The sequence below is a fragment of the Mauremys reevesii genome, linkage group 2 (assembly GCF_016161935.1).
Source record: "Mauremys reevesii isolate NIE-2019 linkage group 2, ASM1616193v1, whole genome shotgun sequence".
Lineage (NCBI taxonomy): Eukaryota > Metazoa > Chordata > Testudines > Geoemydidae > Mauremys > Mauremys reevesii.
In genome coordinates, this window is record NC_052624.1 from 236327458 (window position 1) to 236349118 (window position 21661).

Genomic DNA, 21661 nt, shown 5'->3' on the forward strand with positions numbered 1-21661 from the left:
AATAAAAGTTTACATGTTTAAAGCACTTACCGACTGCTCCTTCCCCTGATTCAGGGTCCGGGTTAACAGCCAGGGAGGGTTGGTAGGGGATCTCTGTGACGGTGATGAAGAGATCCTGGCTGTCGGGGAAACCAGCGTTGTAAGCGCTGTCGCCTGCCTCGTCCTCCACAAACCCTTCCTCATCTTCCCCGTCCGTGATCATCGCCGAGGAACTGTCCGTCGACACTGTCCCATCATCAGAGTCCATGGTCACTGGTGGGGCAGTGGTGGCAGGCTCCGTAGCGTCCGTTTGCCACTTTGATTTTTTGGTAGCCTTGTCTGGGGTCCTTGATTTTCACGCGGCGCTGCGTTGCATCCTGCCTGTATCCTCTATCTCTCATGGCTTTGGAGACCTTCTCATAGGTCTTTGCATTCCGTTTTTTGGAGCGCAGCTCCGAAAGCACAGACTCCTCGCCCCACACACCGATCAGATCCAAGACTTCCCGGTCAGTCTATGCTGGGTCCCTCTTTCTATTCAGAGATTACATGAACTCCTCTGCTGGAGAGCTCTGCATTGCTGCCGGTGCTGCTGAGCTCGCCCCGATGTCCAACCACGAAATGAGATTCAAACTGTCCAGACAGGAAAAGGAATTCAAATTTTCCCGGGGCTTTTCCTGTGTGGCTGGTCAGAACATCGAAGCTCGGACTGCTGTCCAGAGCGTCAGAGTGGTGCACTGTGGGATAGCTCCCGGAGCTACTAAGTTCGATTTGCATCCACACCTAGCCTAATTCGACATAGCCATGTCGAATTTAGCGCTACTCCCCTCGTCGGGGAGGAGTACAGAATTCGAACTAAAGAGCCCTCTTTGTCGAATTAAATGGCTTCCTGGTGTGGACAGGTGCACGGTTAATTCGAATTAATGCTGCTAAATTCGAATTAAAGTCCTAGTGTAGACCAGGTCTTAGTCTTACTATATGGTACTGAAACTTGGAGATTTACAAAGACCTTATAATCCAAACTCCATTTTACTTTTTAAATAAACAGCTGCTTTCAACAAATCCTCAGCATCAGGTGGCCAGAAAAAAAAATTACTAATGAAAAGCTTGGCAGAGGATGAAACAGAAACACATAGGACAGGAAATTTTGGAATGAAAATGGAGATGGCTAGGACACACATGCAGGAAAGAATTGAATGTCATAACAAGCCAGATGTTGGATTGGAATCCCTGAGAGTCAGGATGAGACCCCTTTAGAAAGCAGTAATTTATATGAAGGACTAATCCCATGAGAAAAGAAAGAAATTGTGGCTGTGTTACAAAGCTAATAAAAAGGGTGTTGTTTAGCAAATATGGTCTAACTCAAGAGTGAAAACATTACATTAAGGCACACCCAGTAACTAGTAGAGCTTACAGGACAACAGGGACCATGAAGAAACAGATCACTGGGGAGATGCAAAGTATGCTAGACATGGGAATCATAGCAGTCTCACACAGCCCCTGGCCTTCCCCAGTTGTCCTAGTCCCAAAGAAAGACTGTACAATAAGGCATTGTGTGGATTATAGAAAATGTAGTGTAGTTACAGTACCAGATGCTTACCCTCTGCCTTGTGTGGAGGATATGTATATCTAACTACTGTAACAAAGTTCCTCCTCTACCTTGGTGCATTCTGCACTTATTGGCAGATTTCTTTACCTTAGTGATCTTCCCCTCTGGTGGAACCCACAGCCTAAGTCAACGCCTCTTGAGTCTGATCAGGAGTTGGGAGGTTTGGGGGGAACCCAGGACCACCCTCTACTCCAGGTTCCAGCCCAGGGCCCTGTGGATTGCAGCTGTCTACAGTGCCTCCTGTAACAACTGCATGACAGCTACAACTCCCTGGGCTACTTCCCCATGGCCTCCTCCAAACACCTTCTTTATCCTCACCACAGGACCTTCCTCTGGTGTCTGATAATACTTGTATTCCTTAGTCCTCCAGCAGCTCCTTACACCTCTTGCTCCCAACTCACATGCACACCACAAACTGAAGTGAGCTCCTTTTTAAACCCAGGTGCCTTGATTAGCCTGCCTTGATTGGCTGCAGGTGTTCTAATCAGCCTGTCTGCCTTAATTGGTTCTACCAGGTTCCTGATTACTCTAGTGCAGCCCCTGCTCTGGTCACTCAGGGGACAGAAAACTACTCATCCAGTGACCAGTATATTTGCCCTCTACCAGACTCCTGTACCCCCCTGCTCTGGGTCTCTCACACTACCTTAGATTTAACCAAGGGGTACTGGCAAATTCCCTTGGATACTGAATCACAGATAAAGTCTGCATTCATTACTGATTTTGGACTCTTTGAATTTAAGTACTACCCCTCTGATTAATTAATGCAGGAGCCATGTTCCAGAGGCTTGCTAATCAGGTATTACATGGATCCCAGGACCTTTGCTCTCAGCTACACAGATGATATTGCTGTATTTAGCGACACATGGGAGGAATATGAACCACATATGGGGAAGAGACTGAAAAGCCTCAGGGAGGCAGGCCTCCCAGTCAAAGTAGGGTCAAGTCCACCCAGATCCCCTGAAAGTGGAAGCTATTTTGAATGGGCCTGTTCCTAAAACTACAAAACATGACCAACTTCATAGGTTTGGCTAACTACTATGGCAAATTTGTGGGAGGTTTCAGTGGCATCATCGCTTCTATCACAAGTTTATGACAGAAAACAAAACCAGAAAAAGAGTTTTGGTCAGATGCCTGTCAAAAGGGTGATAACACAGTGAAGCAAATTTTAAACTCTCATAAGTCTTTTATGTGCTAACCAAAATTCTTTTTACATTGGGTATAGGTATATTTAGTGCCCTGTATTTATGCAAACTAAAATGTTAATTGTACTTCAATTGAACCTAATGGGTGAAGGAAAATTGAAATCAGTAATGGACTGTGTGTAACCTTTTAACCCTGCTTTTTACTCTGACTTTATTAATATAGTCCAAGTGTCCAGGGAAGAGACCCTTCTGACTAATGAAAAATATCTATACATGTATGTTATAAACAAAACTGGGTGATTGACAAGATCTTGCAGTCATCATGGATAGTTCTCTGAAAACATCAGCTCAATGTGCAGTGGCTGTCAAAAGAGCTAACAGAATGTTAGGAGACATTAGGAAATGGATAGATCAGGGGTCGGCAACCTTTCAGACATGGTGTGCCTAGTCTTCATTTATTCACTCTAATTTAGGGTTTCACGTGCCAGTAATACGTTTTAATGTTTTTAGAAGGTCTCTTTCTATAAGTCTGTAATATATAACTAAACTATTGTTGTATGTAAAGTAAAAAAGGTTTTTAAAATGTTTAAGAAGCTTCATTTAAAATTAAATTAAAATGCAGAGCCCCCCAGACCGGTGGCCAGGACCTGGGCAATGTGAGTGCCACTGAAAATCAGCTCGCGTGCCGCCTTTGCCACACGTGCCATAGGTTGCCTACCCCTGGGATAGATAATAAGACAGGAAAACATCATAATGCCACTATATAAATGCATGGTACACCCAAGCCTAGAATATTGCATGCATTTCTGGTCACCCCATTTCAGAAAAGGTATTTTAGAATTGGAAAAGGCATGTAGAAGGGCATCAAAAATGATTAGGGGTATGGAACAGGTTCCATGTGAGGAGAGATTCAAAAGACTGAGACTGTTCAGCTTAGAAAAGAGACAACTAAAGGGGGCTATGATAGAGGTCTATAAAATCATGAATAATGTGGAGTAAAATGTGGACTCTCTACTCAGACCAGCCACCATGCCACCAGCACTCCAAGCTATCTCCAGGACACCATTGATTTCCTGAGAAAACTACAATGCATTGGTGACCTTCCAGAAAACACCATCCTAGCCACCATGGATGTAGAGGCTCTCTACACAAACATTCCCCACACAGATGGAATACAAGCTGTCAGGAACAGTATCCCTGATGATGGCACAGCACAACTGGTTGCTGAGCTCCGTGCCTTTATCCTCATACACAACTATTTCAAATTTGATGACAATATATCAATGCTCCAATACGTCTGTTAGTCTATAAGGTGCCACAGGACTCTTTGCTGCTTTTACAGATCCAGACTAACATGGCTACCCCCCTGATACTGGAGTAGAAGTGTTATTTACCCCTTCATATAACACAAGAACCAGGGTCACCCAATGACATTATTTCTTCACACAAGGCCAAAAGTACAGCTGAGTTCAAAAAAGGATTAGATAAATTCATGAAGGATAAGTTCATCAATGGCTATTTGCAACCCCACCTCTTGGGGCCCCTAAATCTCTGACTGCCCAAAGTTGGGACTTCATGACAAGGAATGGATCACCCAATAATTGCCCTGCCCTGTTCATTCCCTCTGAAGCATTTGGCACTAGCCACTGTCAGAAGACAGGATACTGGGCTAGATGGACCATTGGTCTGACCCATTCTTATATTCTTATACCCCTGAGGTCTAGTCTGCATTTTTCTCTAAAAGATGGCCTTCAATGTTCTACTGTCAGGCATATGGACCACATGATGACAACATCTCAGCTGCACTCTCAATATAAAAGTTTCAATGCCTTTGATGTTGCAGCACTCAAGGACCTCATTTTTGGAACCAAATATTGCCATTTAGTTCCCATTATCTGTCACAGACGGAATTGGTCCACAGTTTTATGTGGCATCAATAAGTAGATCATTTATTGCAGCCATAGAGCAGTGTGGTGATGACAACAGCATGGTAAACATCAATTTTTGTTTGCAATTTGAAACCCTGCTTGTTCCAGAGACAACACTGAGGTTTTCCAAAGGCATCGCTGGCTGTACCAATGCGCTTCATATTGTCATTGTCAATCATTGCATCTTGAAAAATGACTGTCTAGGTAGCAAACCTTGCCAACAATCTTGAGTGGTTTATTATCAATGGACACAAGTGGAGTAGTTGCAGTACTTCTTCTTTAGTCTGCTTTAGTCTTTACCTGTCTTCTTTAGTCTGCTCATTAAGCCAAAATGTTTTGCTGCACAGTCAAACCAGTCAGTGAATGTCCCTGAGGTTATGGGCCAATAAAGCACAATCATCAGCAATTTGCTAATAATTGCCTTCATAACTCTTGTCATCACATGCTGATGATGCAGCCTCAAGACACCTTCATCCATACAATGCTGCATACGACTGCCACAGTCAATGTCTCTGAATGCATCGATTAGAACAGCTGCAACATGATGCTAAAAAATGCTAGAGCAAGAACACAGCCTTGCTGGTGAGAGAAAAGAGAACTGAGAAGCAGCCTTGGTCAAGGACACAAACCTGTGATAATGAATTAATAATGATTTTCTGAGATCAGGTAGACATAAAAACCATGAAGAGCGAATTATTGGTTGGGGTTGTCAAAGAGCATGGAAGTGTCCAAAGATAAATGTAAGATGTTCTAAATGAGGCCTAACACATTTTCTACTAGTGATGCCTATTAGACTGTATAAAAGTCTTCCAAAAGTAAGTAGTGGGAGTCCCGGATTTGGAGTTATTTAAACTAGGTGAGGCAAAACTCTGAAGCATATACCATACGGAATCACCCAGCACTGGCAGAACAATGGATAGGATGCCCTAATAGAAATCTTTTCCATTTCTTAGCACTTCTCTAGCACCAATATTCTTCAAAGTTCTGTGTAAATATTTATCCTCTCAACACTACCCAGAGGCACGATTATTATTATTGCAGCTGGGGAAACTGAAGAAAAAGGTTCAAAGACTTGGCCAAGATCACAGAAGGACCAGCGCTCCTCCTTCAGCCCATGCCTTGCCAACCATTTGGAGGTAATTAAGGGGATAAGATCAGTGCCCCGGCCTGCTGCTCCTGCGTCGCGAGGAAACAGGGCGACCCCGCCAGCCGCTGCCCAGAAGCCCACTCCAGTCCCCGGGCCAGTGGACCAGGGCCCCGTTGTCGGGACGGCACCTACCGCAGCAGGAAACGTCAACCGACCCCCTGCCAGCAGGAGACCTGTCACATCTTCCCAGGTCGCCCGGAAGCTCTCCGAGCTGAGACGTCTCAGTGCCTTCTCGACGCCCGACCAGCGTGACTCCGTCCCAAGAAGGACCAGTGCCCCACCGCGCATGGCCACCCGAGATCCTGCCTCCAGCGGAACTGATGCCATCCCTCAGACCACTCTGCGAGCACCAATCGCAAGAAGAGCCAACATGACCCCTCAGCCCACACTGCGAACCCCACCTGCCGGGGGAGCGAGGACCACCCCCCAGACAGCTCCACAAACCCTTACCGTCAGAGGAGCCACTGCCACGACCAGACCACAGCACCAGACCCCCATCGTCAGATGGACCGGCACGGCCCCAAAATACACCGGACCTGACCTTGCCGCCAGAAGGTCATGCGCTCATACAGCAACCCCCCAGATGACAGCCGCACACAGAAATCCGGGTGACACCCCCGCACCCACCAACCTGAACCAGGTCCCACCAACAACCAGCAACGATGCCATCCCACTGGAGACTATGCCTCGGGAACCAACTGAAAGGACCCCTGAGCCGCAAGAGGGACAACACATGGACCACGCGACAAACTCACTGCCCACACTGACCAAAGAACCTGAGGACCAGCAGCTGACAGTTAGACCAGCCACGTCTTGGCAGGCCGCCTGGATCAAGGAGCTCCAAGTGGCAGCCTCCTTTGAGGAATTCGACCCGCTCATAGACAGGCTCACCCACGAGCTGTCTGCGGAGATTGCCTCCAGGGGGACACAGAACCAGGAGACCACCCGACCCGCCCTCAGACGGCCCATCCTGATCCGCAATGCCAACACCAGAGAAGCTGGAAGGAGGAACGCCAGCCGCCACTACGACCCGGCAGCGGCCTCAAGGATCCAGAAGCTGTACCGAACTAATCGCCTCAAGGCCGTAAGAGAAGTCCTTGACGGGCCGCTGTCCTACTGCATGATTCCGCCCAAGCGCCTCTACAACTACTTCCACGGAGTGTTTAGCGGCGTGCCCAGAAACGACGCGCAGCGCCCGGAGTGCCTCCGCCCCCTACCCCACGTTACCAATGTAGACGACCTGGAGGCCGACTTCATGCCTAAAGAGGTGACGGCCAGACTCTCCAGAACCAAGAACACCGCACCTGGAAAAGACGGCATCCCCTACAGCCTCCTCAAGAAACGTGACCCCGGCAGCCTCGTGCTCTCCAGCATCTTTAACTTGTGCAGACGATTTGGCCGGTCTCCCACCTCCTGGAAGAAGGCCTTGAATGTCCTGATCCACAAGAAGGGCGAATTAGATGACCCCAGTAACTGGAGACCCATCTCCCTCTGCTCTACAATGTACAAACTGTACGCCAGCTGCCTGGCAACCAGGATTACGGAATGGGTGATGACTGGGGGAGCCATCAGCCCGGCTCAGAAGGGCTTCATGCCATCGGAGGGGTGCTACGAGCACAACTTCCTGCTCCAGACCGTTATCCAGACGACCAGGAGGGCGCGGAAGCAGTGCATGGTTGCGTGGCTCGACCTGGCCAATGCCTTCGGGTCCATCCCCCACCACCACATCTTCAACACACTCCGGGAGTTCGGGATACCGAAGACCTTCCTTCGCCTGATTCGGGAGCTCTATGAGGGCTGCAGCACCACCATCCGCTTGGTGGAAGGGGAGACCACCGAGATACCGATCCACAGTGGCGTGAAGCAGGGCTGCCCCCCTCAGCCCGATCGTATTTAACCTCGCCATGGAGCTGCTCCTGCGGGCGATCTCCAACGGCACTGACGGCTTCAACCTGCACGGCAAGAGGGTGAGCGTCTTGGCCTATGCGGACAACCTGGTCCTGATCACGGACGACCCCGAGAGGCTCCAGAGCATGCTTGACACCATCGTGAGAGCCGCGGACTGGACGGGACTCCACTTTAATGCCAAGAAGTGCGTGTCCCTCCACATCGACAGGAGCAAGAGGGACTCAGTGTTGACAATGGAGTTCCTTATCCAGGGCGAGTCCATCATTCCCCTGGCGGAGGGGCAGGCGTACCAGCACCTCGGCACGCCGATGGGCTTCCGCGTCTGGCAGACCCCCGAGGACACCATCCAGGAGATCCTGCAGGACGCCGCCAAGATCGACGCATCCCTGCTGGTGCCATGGCAGAAAATCAATGCCCTCAACACCTTCCTGATCCCCCACATCGCCTTCATCCTGAGAGGATCTGCCATGGCAAAAGTGCCCTTCAATAAGGCGGACAACACCTTCCGGCGGCTGGTCAAGAAATGGCTGTCCCTACCCCAGAGAGCCAGCAACGAGCTCGTGTACATCGCGCACAGACATGGTGGCGCCAACGTCCCCCGCATGGGAGACCTGTGTGACATCTGGGTCATCACACATGCCTTCCGCCTCCTGATGTGCCCGGACGCCAAAGTGAAGAACGTCGCGACAACTGCCCTGCGCACCGCCACCATGAAGTGAATCAGCAGAGCTCCCTCCAACTGAGAGGTAGCCACCTTCCTGAGCGGCTCCCTGGATGGCAAATTTTCCCCTCGCTGTGGTCCCGCACCTGCAACGCCACGCGCTGACTAGGGAAGCGACTGGGCTGCCGCTGGGAGTGGAGTGAGGAACGGCAGGAGCTGGGAGTTCTGGTGCCACAGATTGGGACGGACAGCAACACCATCGTCACCCCCGGAGCCAGAGGCGTGCTGGAGAGGTCCCTGAAGGCTGCCATCCACGCGCTCTATGTGGACACCCTGCGGAAAAAGCCGGACCAGGGTAAGGCCTTCGAGGTGACCAGCAAGTGGGACTCCAACAACCACTTTCTCCCCGCGGGCAGCTTCACCCGATTCACCGACTGGCGGTTCATACACCGCGCCCAGCTGAATTGCATCCCTCTCAATGGAGCCATCCACCACAGGAACCGGGACAAGCGCTGCAGGAGATGCGGGTACATCGCCGAGACCCTGTTCCACATCCTGTGCAGCTGCAAGCCCCACGCCCGTGCTGGCAGCTCCGCCACAACGCCATCCAGGACCACCTAGCGAAGGCCATCGACCCGGGCATGGGAGAGATCGCCGTCAACCGCACCGTCCCTGGCACCAACAGCCCGCTGTGCCCGGACATTGTCGTCATGGACGAGGATCGGAAAAAGATCATCCTCGTCGACGTGACAATCCCGTTCGAGAATAGGATCCTGGCATTCCGCGAAGCCCGAGCCCACAAACTCGAAAAGTACGCTCCCCTGGCCGACACCCTGCGGACAAAGGGCTATGAGGTATACACTGACACTCTGATTGTCAGGGCCCTGGGCGCCTGAGATCCCTGTAACGAACATGTACTGAGGACCTGCGGGGTAGGCCATCGCTATGCGTGGCTCATGCAACGTCTAATGGTCTCGGACACTATCCGGTGGTCCCGGGACATTTATACAGAGCACATCACCGGCCACCGCCAATACCGAGAGTGAGCCGGCGTGACTTCGCGCACCCACAATGAGGAAGAGACCTGAAGACTTCCTCTGTCGGACCTTATCCCCTGAACCCACCAAACGGAACTGAACTCCACCATATGAGGGTCATCCTATCCTCATTACTTGGCCCACTTATTTATGATTACCTGTAATTCCTGTATGAGTGATGTAGCCTCACTACTTGCTGACTGTACCTTGATTCATCCACCTTAACCCTCCCCCCCCCATTGGGGATACTGCAGACTGTATGTGTTATGCGCTATGTCAAAATACTAACATCCCCCTATACTCTGTATGGTACCCCCGATGACTATTAACTGAATTTTCAATACTCTGTATCATTTATTTTTAAACATTTTCTAATAAAATTTTAAATCTGTTCTTATCAGTTTAATATCTGATATGTTCTCTATCTGAGAGCTTTATATTAAATAATTACAATGTGCATTCAGAAATCAAGATGCAGGCATAGTTTCAAACAGCACACACATATACTGCAACATCAAACAAGAGCTTTAGAAATCCACATCCTTTGGCCTACATATGAGAGAAACTTCCCATGACAGAGAAGGACAAGCTTGGCTTTGCTAGGAAAATCCCATTTTCCTCTAAAATTCATGTTGCACTCACCAAATGATATATGGCATGTCTGATCACTTACTCCCCAGCAATAATTGTCTTGTCAAGTGCTGGAGGTGACATTGATTGTCAAGTAATTTCTTGGGCCAGTTTCTCCGCAAAGAAATCTCTCTAAGGCCCAGTGCCCCTCCCCCTGTCCTCTGGGGAGATCCAGCTTTTCTTCACATGCCTGACAGCACAATAAGGGGACCTGCTATTCTGCAACATGTATTGGCTCAGAAATAGAAAGGGGGGAGCTGCCTGAAAGGCAGCCGAGGTGAGAAAACCTTCCCCGATTTGGCTCACGTCTCCTCATCTATCCCTGCCAGGTGCGGGGCGGAGAGCGGGCCGGCAGGGGCTGGCTCTGAGCTCTCTCTCTCCCCTGATGGTGGCCGGAGAAGAAAAGACACGAGCAGCCCCACCCTCGGACAGATGCAGGAGTGTCAGCGATTCCGCCGGTTCAGACAGCCTGTACTGCTAATCATCAGCTGCACGATTCAGAGACTCCTTTGCAAATCCCGGCGGGGGTCGCTCTCTTCTGGGAGTGGCGCGGGGGGAAGCTTTGGGGTGGGGTGGACAAGGGGCAGCAGACAGGGTCCCCCGGGTGTGTCAATTGCAGCCTGGAGCCACTACGCGGCGGTGGGAGGGGGCTGCCTGGAAGGAGAAGCAGCTTCCAAACCGCACGGTAACAAGCCAGCGGCAGTCGGAAGCTCGCTGCTGTCCTTGGCAGGAGAACTGTAAGAAAAAGCCTCCGCCCGAACCCCAGACACTGGCAGTTCCTCTTAGAAGCCATTAACCTTCCGTTCTCCCCTTACAAACGAGAACTCCCCTCCCTCCTGCTCTGCTGGGTGACCCAGCTGCTCTGCTTTAAAAACAAAACACCTCTTCTGGAGGTGGGCAAGGCTATTGCAAAACGGAAGCGGGGCTTGTTTTCCGACGCTGTGCAGAGATCCCAGGGGGTGCTAGGTGCTGCATGCCATGGGCAGTTCATGAGAGTCAGGGTGCAGCAGGGAAATGCAGCCCCCAGCCCTTGCACCCCAGCTGAGCATTGGAGACAACCCCCCGGGCTCCCTGCTGCGGCCAGAGAGCTGAGAGCGGCTGGATGCCCTGGCTGGGGGGCGGGAGGCGGTTGCACGCTTATCCCAGCAGGCATGTGACCTAGGGGGTGCCTAGCTATTACTTATTAATTATTAATTATTATTATAACAATGACAATAGGAAGAAGCAAATCCAGATTTATCCGGGCCCCGTATTCAGCATCGGCTGCTCTGGTGCTGTCTGCGCTGTGGTGACACCTGCCCTTTTGGGGCAGGAGCAACTAACCAGTGTATGGATCTGCAGAGCGTCCTGCCTTTTCCCCCCACCCCCTTTGATGCAGCGGGTCGGAACTGCGCTGGTTCTAGTTGTGTCTGTAACGGGAGGGGGACTACGAGAGGCTATTGCACAATCCTTTCGAGGCCTAGGGAAGTTTCAGCACCCAGGAGAGCTCCAGCCTCCTTCCTGGGAGAGGGGTTTATATAGGAAACAGCTCGTTGGTGGCCCAGATGAAGGCCTCGAAGAATACAAAATAAGCCCCTGTAGACTAGAACTAGACACAGCTGCATTAGTACTGCGGGGGGCGCGGAGAGAGACCTGCCCTGGGGGAAGTTAAAGTGGGAGTCTCTGGCTTTCCGGCTAGGTCCCTCCCTGAAGTTCCAGCACCTTTCCCTACTCCAGGCTCAGGAGCAGCAACCGCGGGCAAACCCATCCCTGCTCCTCCTCACCCCAGCAGCACCCCTAATTTCACTCACGACCCGCCCCTACCAATTCTTCCCACCTCCCAAACCCGCCACCCTGCCTTTTAAATTCCTCAACCCACCTCATCACGGAAAAGATGGCCCTCTGACCCAACCTTTGCACTCACAAAGGATGGTTGGCCGTGGGAGCCACTTTCCTACCGTGTGTGGTGGAGTAGTCCTGGGTCGGGCACTCTGGGTACTAAGCTCGTCTCCACATCCCAGCAAGCTACCTAATCTTCCCAACGTCAGTAGGCTAATAGACTAAAGCTGTCTTGACAGCTCACCTCAAACAGCCCTGACGCTGCAATATGTCCAAGCTGAGGAGTTTATATACAACCCACACCCTTCAGCCTGTATTTCTCCGCTTGTAGGAGGGTTCTTCTTCCCCAACCTACTTCCAGTCTTCTGCTCTCATTAACAAAAAAACAACCACCCTGCAGATCGAAACTGACAAACACAAGGACCGGGGGAAAAGTGGCCACAGCCTCACCTCACCCTCTGGGCCTCGCTCCCGGATGCTGCATTTCTTAGCATAATCAACCGCACTGGATAAATGACACCGGTCTATTGTCCAGCACAAGAACACCACTAAGCTGTGGCAAATGTGATAGTGAACCGTACATCTGGAGGGAGGAGAAGAGGACTGTTGGCCCAAGCACGTTCTGGAAGCCTATCATCGCAATGGAGAGAGAGAGAGAGATCTTGGAATGGCCCCATGGTCCTTCCACCCCCAAATTCGTTACCCCAACTAGAAATTTTCCAGATGCCTACATCTATGTGTGCCAGTGCTGTAATACTTACCACTGTTATGCTGGGTATTGCTGAGGATACATAAATGCAGTAAAGGATGATGGGACAACCATCCGCCACTTAACCCCATACCATGCTTTATACACTGCCTACACCTGGACAGTGACTTTCTCCCAACTAGAACATATTTTCGGGTTACACCGTATTTCTATCCATAGCTTCAGATCACTACCCAGACTTCTCTTAAATTGTTTCCAGACACATCACTGGCTTTCCCCTGAATACAATGAAGGAAAACGTTTCCCCCCCTCGATTACTTATTTTTCTCCCTCTCCCTTGCCCACAAAACAGGTTTTTCTTCATCATGCTCCAAAACTGATAAATACCTTATAATTTCTCAAGCCCCGGGCAATCCTCTTTCAGGTGATGTTTTTGAGCATTCACTCATATTCCACATTCTTTTACCAAGGAGATTTCCATTGTTGTTTTGATGGTACACCAAAGAGGTGGCTAGTGCGATAATGAAATAATATGGAGACAGCTTTGCATTTTCTAGAGCACTTTGCAAACATTAATTAGTATCCCTGCCATCCTGTAGGTTTTACCACTGAATGCATAATTGATGGACGAGTCTGGGAAACATAAAAGAAATACTGAAAAGCAAGAACTTGCAGTATAAGCGTGTGTGTGTTGCAACAGCCAATATACAGTAATGCAATGTACAGAGGTAAAATACTGTAAACTACTGTTATTGCTGAAACGGCTCAGAAAACCCCTGAATTATTTCCCCCTTTGTCATATCGGTGTTAAATTGTGTTAAAAATGCATGTGTGCATATTTTCCAGGTAGCAACAGGAGAGCTTTCAACCCCAATAGGCTTTTCATGTAAGACATAAAACATTTGACATGGACTGTACTATTAAAACTAAAAAGAGGGGGGGAGAGACACTCAAGGACGGATTTCCATTTCAAACTCCATTCTAGCACTTTGTACTCCAGCACCATTGGTGGATCAATATTTAATGCTTGGGGATTCTAGCTCCGCAGGAGTCATGTCAGGGGACCTCTAGAGCCAATCTGCTTGGGTAGAGGAGTGATAATTATTCATGGGCTCCTGCCTCTTGCTCCTTCTCTTGCACAGCCCCACGCTGCTGACTCAGTGCCTTATTCAGTCTTCTCTCTCCCTCTCCACTGCTGTAGCTGGACCCCTTTGCCTTCACAGCCTCTGAGAATCTGCACATCCATCCCACCATGGCTAAAACAGCAATGGGTAAGAAATCGCATCTCTTTTTCTTCAGCCAATGCAACAGCCACTATATCCTAGGACCACCGGCTGTCCTGGGTACTCCCTTAAGAGGCCTTAATGTTTAGAAAAAGCCGAGACAATGTTAAATATTTTTGTTTAATTTTTTTTTAAATAAAAAAGCAGGGAGGAGGGTTGGGAGCCCGGGGCTCTTTGGAAGTCTTAGCCTGAGATCTGATGGCAGATTGCTCTTGGGTGATTGAGGCAAATAAGTTGCACACTCATTTCAAGGAGATTTATTTGGTTTTAAAGAGAGTTTTTTGTGAGTGGCACCAAAAAAAAGTGCCCTTATCTATTCTGAAATGTGGTATGTGTGTGGTTTTATAAAGCCCCTTATCGCCAGGTCTCAAGATATTGCTCGCTCTTCATTTCAGCTATTTCTTGGAGATGATGTGTTGAAAGCAAAACACTTGCACAGTGAAACTGATCAGTTTCGTGGCTGAAAAGGAAAGACACCTTCATCTCCCCCAGCGACGGGCTTTAGAGAGAGACTTTTCTCTTTCGCTAATTCGATACATAACCCGATCGCCTTGCAGAGAACAGGTCCGCCCTTTGTTTTAAGGAGGGAGGGGGTGGGGTGGGGCTGGGGGTGACATTGGGTTTCTTTGTGTAACGCTGTGCACCGCTGTTCCTGGGGAGAGGGCACCTGCAGCGCTTAGCGCCACAGGCTCCAGCAGCCCAGCACAATGCAGGCAGACAGACCCCACCCATACGGCTGCTGCAGCTGTCTCCTCCCAGGCACGCCCAGGGAGCCCGCGCCCAGTAACCTCCCCGGTCCCCTTAGACATTAAGCAGTGGGGAGGAGGGAGGGCTAGCAACGCAAAGGCTGTGTGCACAGCACCAGGAGAACAAACCCAAACGGCTTTTGAAAGAGCCACCTCGTTCTTGCCCTGCAGCCTGGACTCTTGTACCCCTGCAGTCTGACTGCACACATAAAAGTAGGTCATTGGCTAATAAAGGTATCCTCCTACCAGGATATTTTTTCTAGATAACGCAGCAGCTTCTCTCCCCACCCCACGTCCTGTTTTGTCGGGAGTGACAGGCTTGTCTTTTTTACTTTGTCCCACTGGAGCGAACGCAAACTGTATGTGTGGACTCAGCAGCCCCGCCCCATCCATCCCCACTCACTCATTCTGGGTCTGGGTGTAGTTAATGTGCGTGGCTTTGCCTAATCTCTCATTCCCTTTGGTATCTGAGAAGCAAAAAAGGCGAGATGTCCAATGATTGCCGAGGCTCGGAGCCATGGTGGCGGTTTTATTTAACCTTCTGGGGAATCGCCCCTGTCTAGGGTTAAAATTAAGAGGCACACGCAAGACATCCTCCCCCGACTCCTTTTGTTTCACTGACTGCGGTTAACTGCTTTGTGGTGCAAATGGGTGGAAATAGAGGTTGCAGTGGAGGGTGTGGAAAGGAGCGAAATGCATTAGCCAGCAGACCAGTCTTTTAAAGGATCTCCAGATCATCAAATTCCTTTCTGCTTCCTTTGGAAAGGGGGAAAATGTGGATGATACCTTAGAAATCAAAGAGTTTCAAAATACTTCCCTATCAAACACCCTCTACCCCATGTTCACAACCGCCACCCAGAATAAGGAAAGCAAGGTTTAAACACCTTTAACTGGCCCTCAGAAAAAAAAAAACCAAGCCCATGTACTCACTACTGAATCACTGTGGCAATAATAATCCTGTTTCATTCTTGATCATTTGTCCAAAGTTAACATGAATCCTCCAGACATTAGTTCTACATTTTAAAACAACACTGGGATTCTTTTTCTTTGATCTGAGAAATAATCCCTGGGGGTGGAAACCATTCTAACCTGGCATTGTCACCTGTAGGGAAAAGGCATGGGACAGCTGTAGATGCAAACAGACTGAGACAGGAGCTGTGGGAGTCTGGCCAGCCCTGCAGTGCTGAGCAAGCCATCCCCTCCCCATTGCAGCAAGCTGGTAATCAGTATTGATAATTTGTAGTCAGTTGGAGACTGATCACTGCAGAAGGCCCCTGTTAGGAATTCTGTCGCCATAGAAGAAAGGGCTCTTCAGTCTTTGATTAATGATCTGGGCTTTCTTCAAATATAAAGGTTTCTGCAGCTGGGAGGTGGTTGAAATCATTAGATTTACCCAGAGACTGACTGACTAAATCTTCCTAGCCTGCCTATTAATTAGGTCCTGATTAGCAAGCCTCTTTGCTCTCCCAAAGATATACAGCTACATATTTTTTAAAACTTATTTAAAATATTAATTGCATTGAAGAGTTGTTTTTTTAACTATTTGATTAAGGATTAAATAGTTTCTTTCTATAAACTCCCCAAAGGAGTAATGGCTCCATTGTCTACTTCTCTAGTCTTTACTTTTACAGAGATTTGACTTTAGTAAGCACTTCAAGTCCTAAAATATAACAGGACCTTTTTGTCTATTCCAAGGGCTTGACTCTACAGAAAAGTAATGAAAAAGGAATGTGTTTTCTTCAGAAAATAAGCTTTAGTTTTACCAGAAAAAAAGGGTTATTTACAATCTTGCAACTCTCCAGTTGCTGTTAAATAAGCCACATTGCTTCTGGACCAGCACATGAAGCTTTTACTCACTTGTCCATTGAGGGGAATCACAGTGGTTTAATTAATTTCCTACTGTACACTGTATTATTACACAGCACTAAAGGGCTAGATCATGTCAGCACCGGAGTCAATAGCAAAACTCTCATCAACTTCAGTTGTGCAGGATCAGGCTCCCCATAATGCTTATGGCCCCAGTCCAGCAAGGTACTTAATCACATGCCTAATTTTAAGCATGTGAATAGTCCTATTGACTTCAATGGAACTAAACGTGCTCTTACAGATAGGCATTTGCTTAATATTCTGCAATGCTAAAGTAACACAGGGCCTAACTCTGAACTCCTTACTCAAGGAAAATTTCCTTTAGACTTCAACAGGAATTTCATCAGAATGAAAAACCAAGGCCTCAATATGCTTTTATTATTGGCCAATTAGGTTTCAGTTGTTTTTGTTCTGTATGTGTGTGCGTTATTCACTAGATTTCATATAACCTGACTGCACATAGAATTGCCATTTCTTTTAATTTTACCCTAAATCTTCTGAGTGTCTGTACAGTATGTGCCTCAGGTGGCACGTGACCAGGATTCATCTCCGTATTTGGTCCGCTGGTTGGATCACTATCTTCCCTGGCTTGAGCCGGGTACTGATGGGCAGTGCAATGTGAACGCTGATCCATGCCTCCCTTTACTCTAAATGATACATAACTTTTGACATTTTGTTCCAAATAAAATCTGAATATATTCGATGTGTTTATTCGTATACCCACAATTCATTATATACATCTGAATGACCAGAGTGGAGGAGACACCAGAGAAATAATGGGCTATCCATATCCCACAGTTCTTCTGGCATCCTGGTAATGGGAGGTTGAAGCTCAGGTGGTGTGTAATGTCATTAGAACTGAGAAATGAGTCTGAAAAGCTTAATCTAGTTTCCCTATGTTATGTCTTGTACATTTAAAGGCTATTTTAACATGAAAACATGTTCAAACAAAAATCTTACACAAAACTATCCTTCTATCCTGGTCCTCCTATCTGCTTAATTTTAATAAGATTCTGTCTAAGAGAAATACACTGACAAATTGTAAATAATACTTTAAAGTATTGTTCAGTTTGATTTCAAAATTGTAATGAAGGGTGACAGGAAGGGTGGGCAGGATTATGACGCTCAACCAATCATACTTTAGCTAATTTGTATATTTCAGTACTATTGATTAAAATGCTATAAAAGTGGTTCAGAGTTTTTCTTCTATTAAAAAAACCTCTAATTAGCTATGGACTCAGAGTTGGATAGACATCCTGAAGAATATATAATAACTGTTAAATACGTGTTCCCCAAATACCAGCATATAGCATTATTGTTATACCCAGTAAATAAATATAGATGTGAAGCTATTAATCTGCATATTGTTATTTAATGTAACTGTTTATAACATTTTAATAACTAAGGGTTTGATCCTACAAAGTGTTGAGCACTGTGGCCCTCAGCCAGCAAATCACTTAAGTGGGTGCTTAACTCTAAGCATGAGTAGTCCTATTGATGTCAATGGAACTATTTATGTGTTTAAACTTAAATATGTGTTTAAGTACCATGCTGGACTAGAGCCAAAAATATGTTCCTGTCCATTATTATGCATCTTCAGATTGTACAAACCTACTAAACCTTCAGGTTTTTCCTTCTTATAAAAGTGAATCCAACTTTTTAATAACCTTTAATGTCAGAAAATTAAAATTTAATATTCAAAGTATCAGACCAAGTCAATGGGAAATTACCTTTAAATGGTAATAAAAATAAGAGAGCCTAGGGTACAGTGAAGTTAATAAGAGTTTTGCCTGAATTGGGCAGGAACAGATCATATGATTCTAAACTTTTGTTGAAGTCCAGCATTAGTAATACTTTCAGGTTTTATTATTATCAGAATCAAATTAGTGGAGATTTTTTGGTCACCAAAAATCTGCTGCCAAACACTAGTCATTAGAGAAATGAAGTCTTCATATTATTTATATTCACTTCCTGTTTTTAAAAAGAAGGAGAGTCTTACTGTTCATGAAAATTCAGTTGCCAATTAAAAAAAACAACAGCTCATATAGTCAAGAAATTACTGGGTTTCATACTACCTGACAGCACTTCTTCACCTGCCACCTGATGCTTCCTGGCATGAGTGTGACCTCATATATTATATCATCTTATGCATGACATCACATAATTTTCTGAGCAAATAAACACAAAATACAAAAGAGTGAAAACTTCTAAGATGTCCATCCATTCCCCAGCTTTTCATTCATTTATATATTCATTCATACCAAAGGCTTTTCATTCATTTATATATAATTCACTTGTATCAATTATGGCAATTAGCATCTTTTTCCATCAACAACTAATTTAGGATTTCATTTTTTGCTCACTTCCTTGTGTTTGCAATTTAATGGTACATTTCACTAGATTTTGTTTTACATAGATATTCTTTATTATTAAATAATGACTGCATCGATAGCTATAGTGCGAAGCTGCTAGAATATAATTATTTTCCTATAGTAATCAGCCTCTAGGTGCCTTAAAATTGACACCCAGAAATTGAGTAATCCAAATTTAGTAAACACACTAGAAAATATTTTTCCTAAGTGACCTGCCAAAGACCAAACAGCACATTAGTGGTAGATCCACAGTTAGAACCCAGGAGAACTGAGATCTGACCACTAGGCAATTAACCTCTTGAATCAAAGAGCCCAGATAGGATTATCTTTTCACACAGAGGTACCCCCCAAAGCCCCTTGAATTATGAGCATTTTGCCTCCTTACCTAAATTATCAGTCTTCAGTATTTTGAATACTGACATTCCCAGAAGCTCTGCCTCCAAAAGCAATGCTTCCTGAAAGAGCAAACATCACATCATCAGTCAGTGTTACTGGCTATTTCTGTGATATCTGTCTCCATAAAAACTAAAGCCAACTGCTCATACAAATAATACTAAAAAGAAAAACTGTTCTCCTGCTATTATCCAATGTTATATATGTAAAAGACTGACTGAGGAGCTATCTCACCCCTTAGCGAGTATCTTCAAAAACTCATGAAAGGTGGGAGAGATTCCAGAGGACTTGAAGAGGGCAATTATAGTGGCAATCTATAAAAAGGGGAATAAGGACAACTCTGGGAATTATAGGCCAGTCAGCTTAACTTCAATACCCAGAAAAATAGTGGAGCAAATAATCAACCAATCAATTTCCAAACACCTGGAAGATACTAAGGTGATAAGTAACAGTCAACATGGATTTGTCAAGAATAAATCATGTCAAACCAACTTAATAGCTTTCTTTGAGAGGGTAACAAGCCTTGTGGACACAGGGGAAGTGGTAGATGTGGTATGTCTTGATTTTAGTAAGGCTTTTGATACTGTCTCTCATGACCTTCTCATAAACAAGCTAGGGAAATACAACCTAGATGGAGCTACTATAAAGTGAGTGCATAACTGGTTGGAAAACCATTCCCAAAGAGTAATCATCAGTGGTTCACAGTCAAGCATATCAAGTAGAGTGCTGTACGGATTGGTCCTGAGTCTGGTTCTGTTCAATACCTTAATACATTATTTAGATAATGTATAAAGTTTGCAGATGATACCAAATTGGGAGATGTTGCAAGTGCTTTGGAGGATAGGATTACAATTCAAAATTACCTGGACAAACTGGAGAAATGGTCTGAAATAAACAGGATGAAATTCAATACCGACAAATGTAAAGTACTCCACTTAGAAAGGAACAATGAATTGCACACATACAATATGCGAAATGATTGCCTAGGAAGGAGTACTGCAGAAAGGAATCTGGGGTTTATAATGGATCACAAGTTAAATATGACTCAATAGTGTAACACTGTAGCAAAAAGAGCAAACATCATTCTGGGATGGATTAGTGGGAGTGTTATAAGCAAGACACGAGAAGTAATTCTTCCTCTCTACTCTGTGATGATAAGATCTCAGCTGCAGTATTGTGTCCAGTTCTGGGTGCCACATTTCAGGAAAGATATGGACAAATTGGAGAAAATCCAGAGAAGAGCAACAAAAATGATTAAAGGTCTGGAAAATATGATCTATGAAGAAAGATTGAAAATATTGGGTTTATTTAGTCTGTAGAAGAGAAGACTGAGGGGGGACATGATACCAGTTTTCAAGTACATAAAATGTTACAAGGAGGAGGATGAAAAATTATTCTTGTTAATTTCTGAGGACAGGACAAGAAGAAGTGGGCTTAAATTGCAGCAAGGGAGGTTTAGGTTGGACATTAGGAAAAACTTCCTATCGGGGTAGTTAAGCCCTGGAACACATTGCCTAGGGAGTTGTGGAATCTCCATCATTGGAGATTTTTAAGAGCAAGTTAGACAAACACCTGTCAGGGATTGTATAGATAATACTTAGTCCTGCCATGAGTGCAGTGAACTGGATTAGATGACCTTTCAAGGTCCCTTCCAGTCCTATGATTCTAATATAAAGAACATGTATTCTACTACTGTATGAATGAAATGGATGGCTGAGGATTCAGCCTGGGGGATGTGGACTCTCCAAACTAAGGACCAGACCCTGCACCCATGGGAGTCAGTTGGTGCTCTGCTACTGAACTCAGCATGAGCAGGATTGAGTCTTGCCCTCAGGTGCATGGGGCCACTGACACCAGGTAGTTGCTTTCACAGGATCTGCTGCAATTCATACACACATATCTGAGGGTAGGACTGAGCCCTAAGGCTCCGTATTCCTTTGATACTGCCTAAGCTGTTGTTCTTTCTTTGATTTATAAGCAATGCTAATCCTAGAGCAAGTATCCCTCTCGATAGACAGGTGCCAACATTTTCACATTTCCGTGTCTACTGTCATGTCCCCAAATCCATATTTAAGAACCTACAAAATAGTGGCCTGATTTTAAGAGATACTGAGCACCCACAACTCACCCTGGAGTTAATGGGAGTTATAATTACTCAGCATCTTTGAATCTCAGGACAATTTTATTTAGATGCCTGTATATGGATCTAGGAGCCTAACTATAGGAACCCATCTTAGAAAATGGTGATCTGTTGAAACAGAATGTACTTCAAAATGTTGTGTGTCTGAGCAGTATCCAGCATGCATATCTGTATGCTTTCCCTTTCCTGTCTGCAATCTGATAATAATATTAATTAATGAGTGAAAGTAAATTTAAGCTACCCTTACAGGCCTGTGCAATTAAACTGGTACATAGAATTAACATCAAGTATTAGGC

At 46.3% G+C, this 21661-nt stretch overlaps 1 protein-coding gene across 1 annotated transcript in view; it reads left to right on the forward strand.

The window, feature by feature from the left end:
* Positions 1 to 13624: 13624 nt before the first annotated feature.
* STMN2 (stathmin 2) overlaps positions 13625 to 21661 on the forward strand; it is a 62136-nt gene continuing 54099 nt past the window's right edge. Inside the window, exon 1 of the mRNA XM_039521539.1 lies at positions 13625 to 13836. Coding sequence (XP_039377473.1) covers positions 13818 to 13836 — 19 coding nt within the window. The 5' untranslated portion in view covers positions 13625 to 13817. The remainder of the gene's footprint in view (positions 13837 to 21661) is intronic.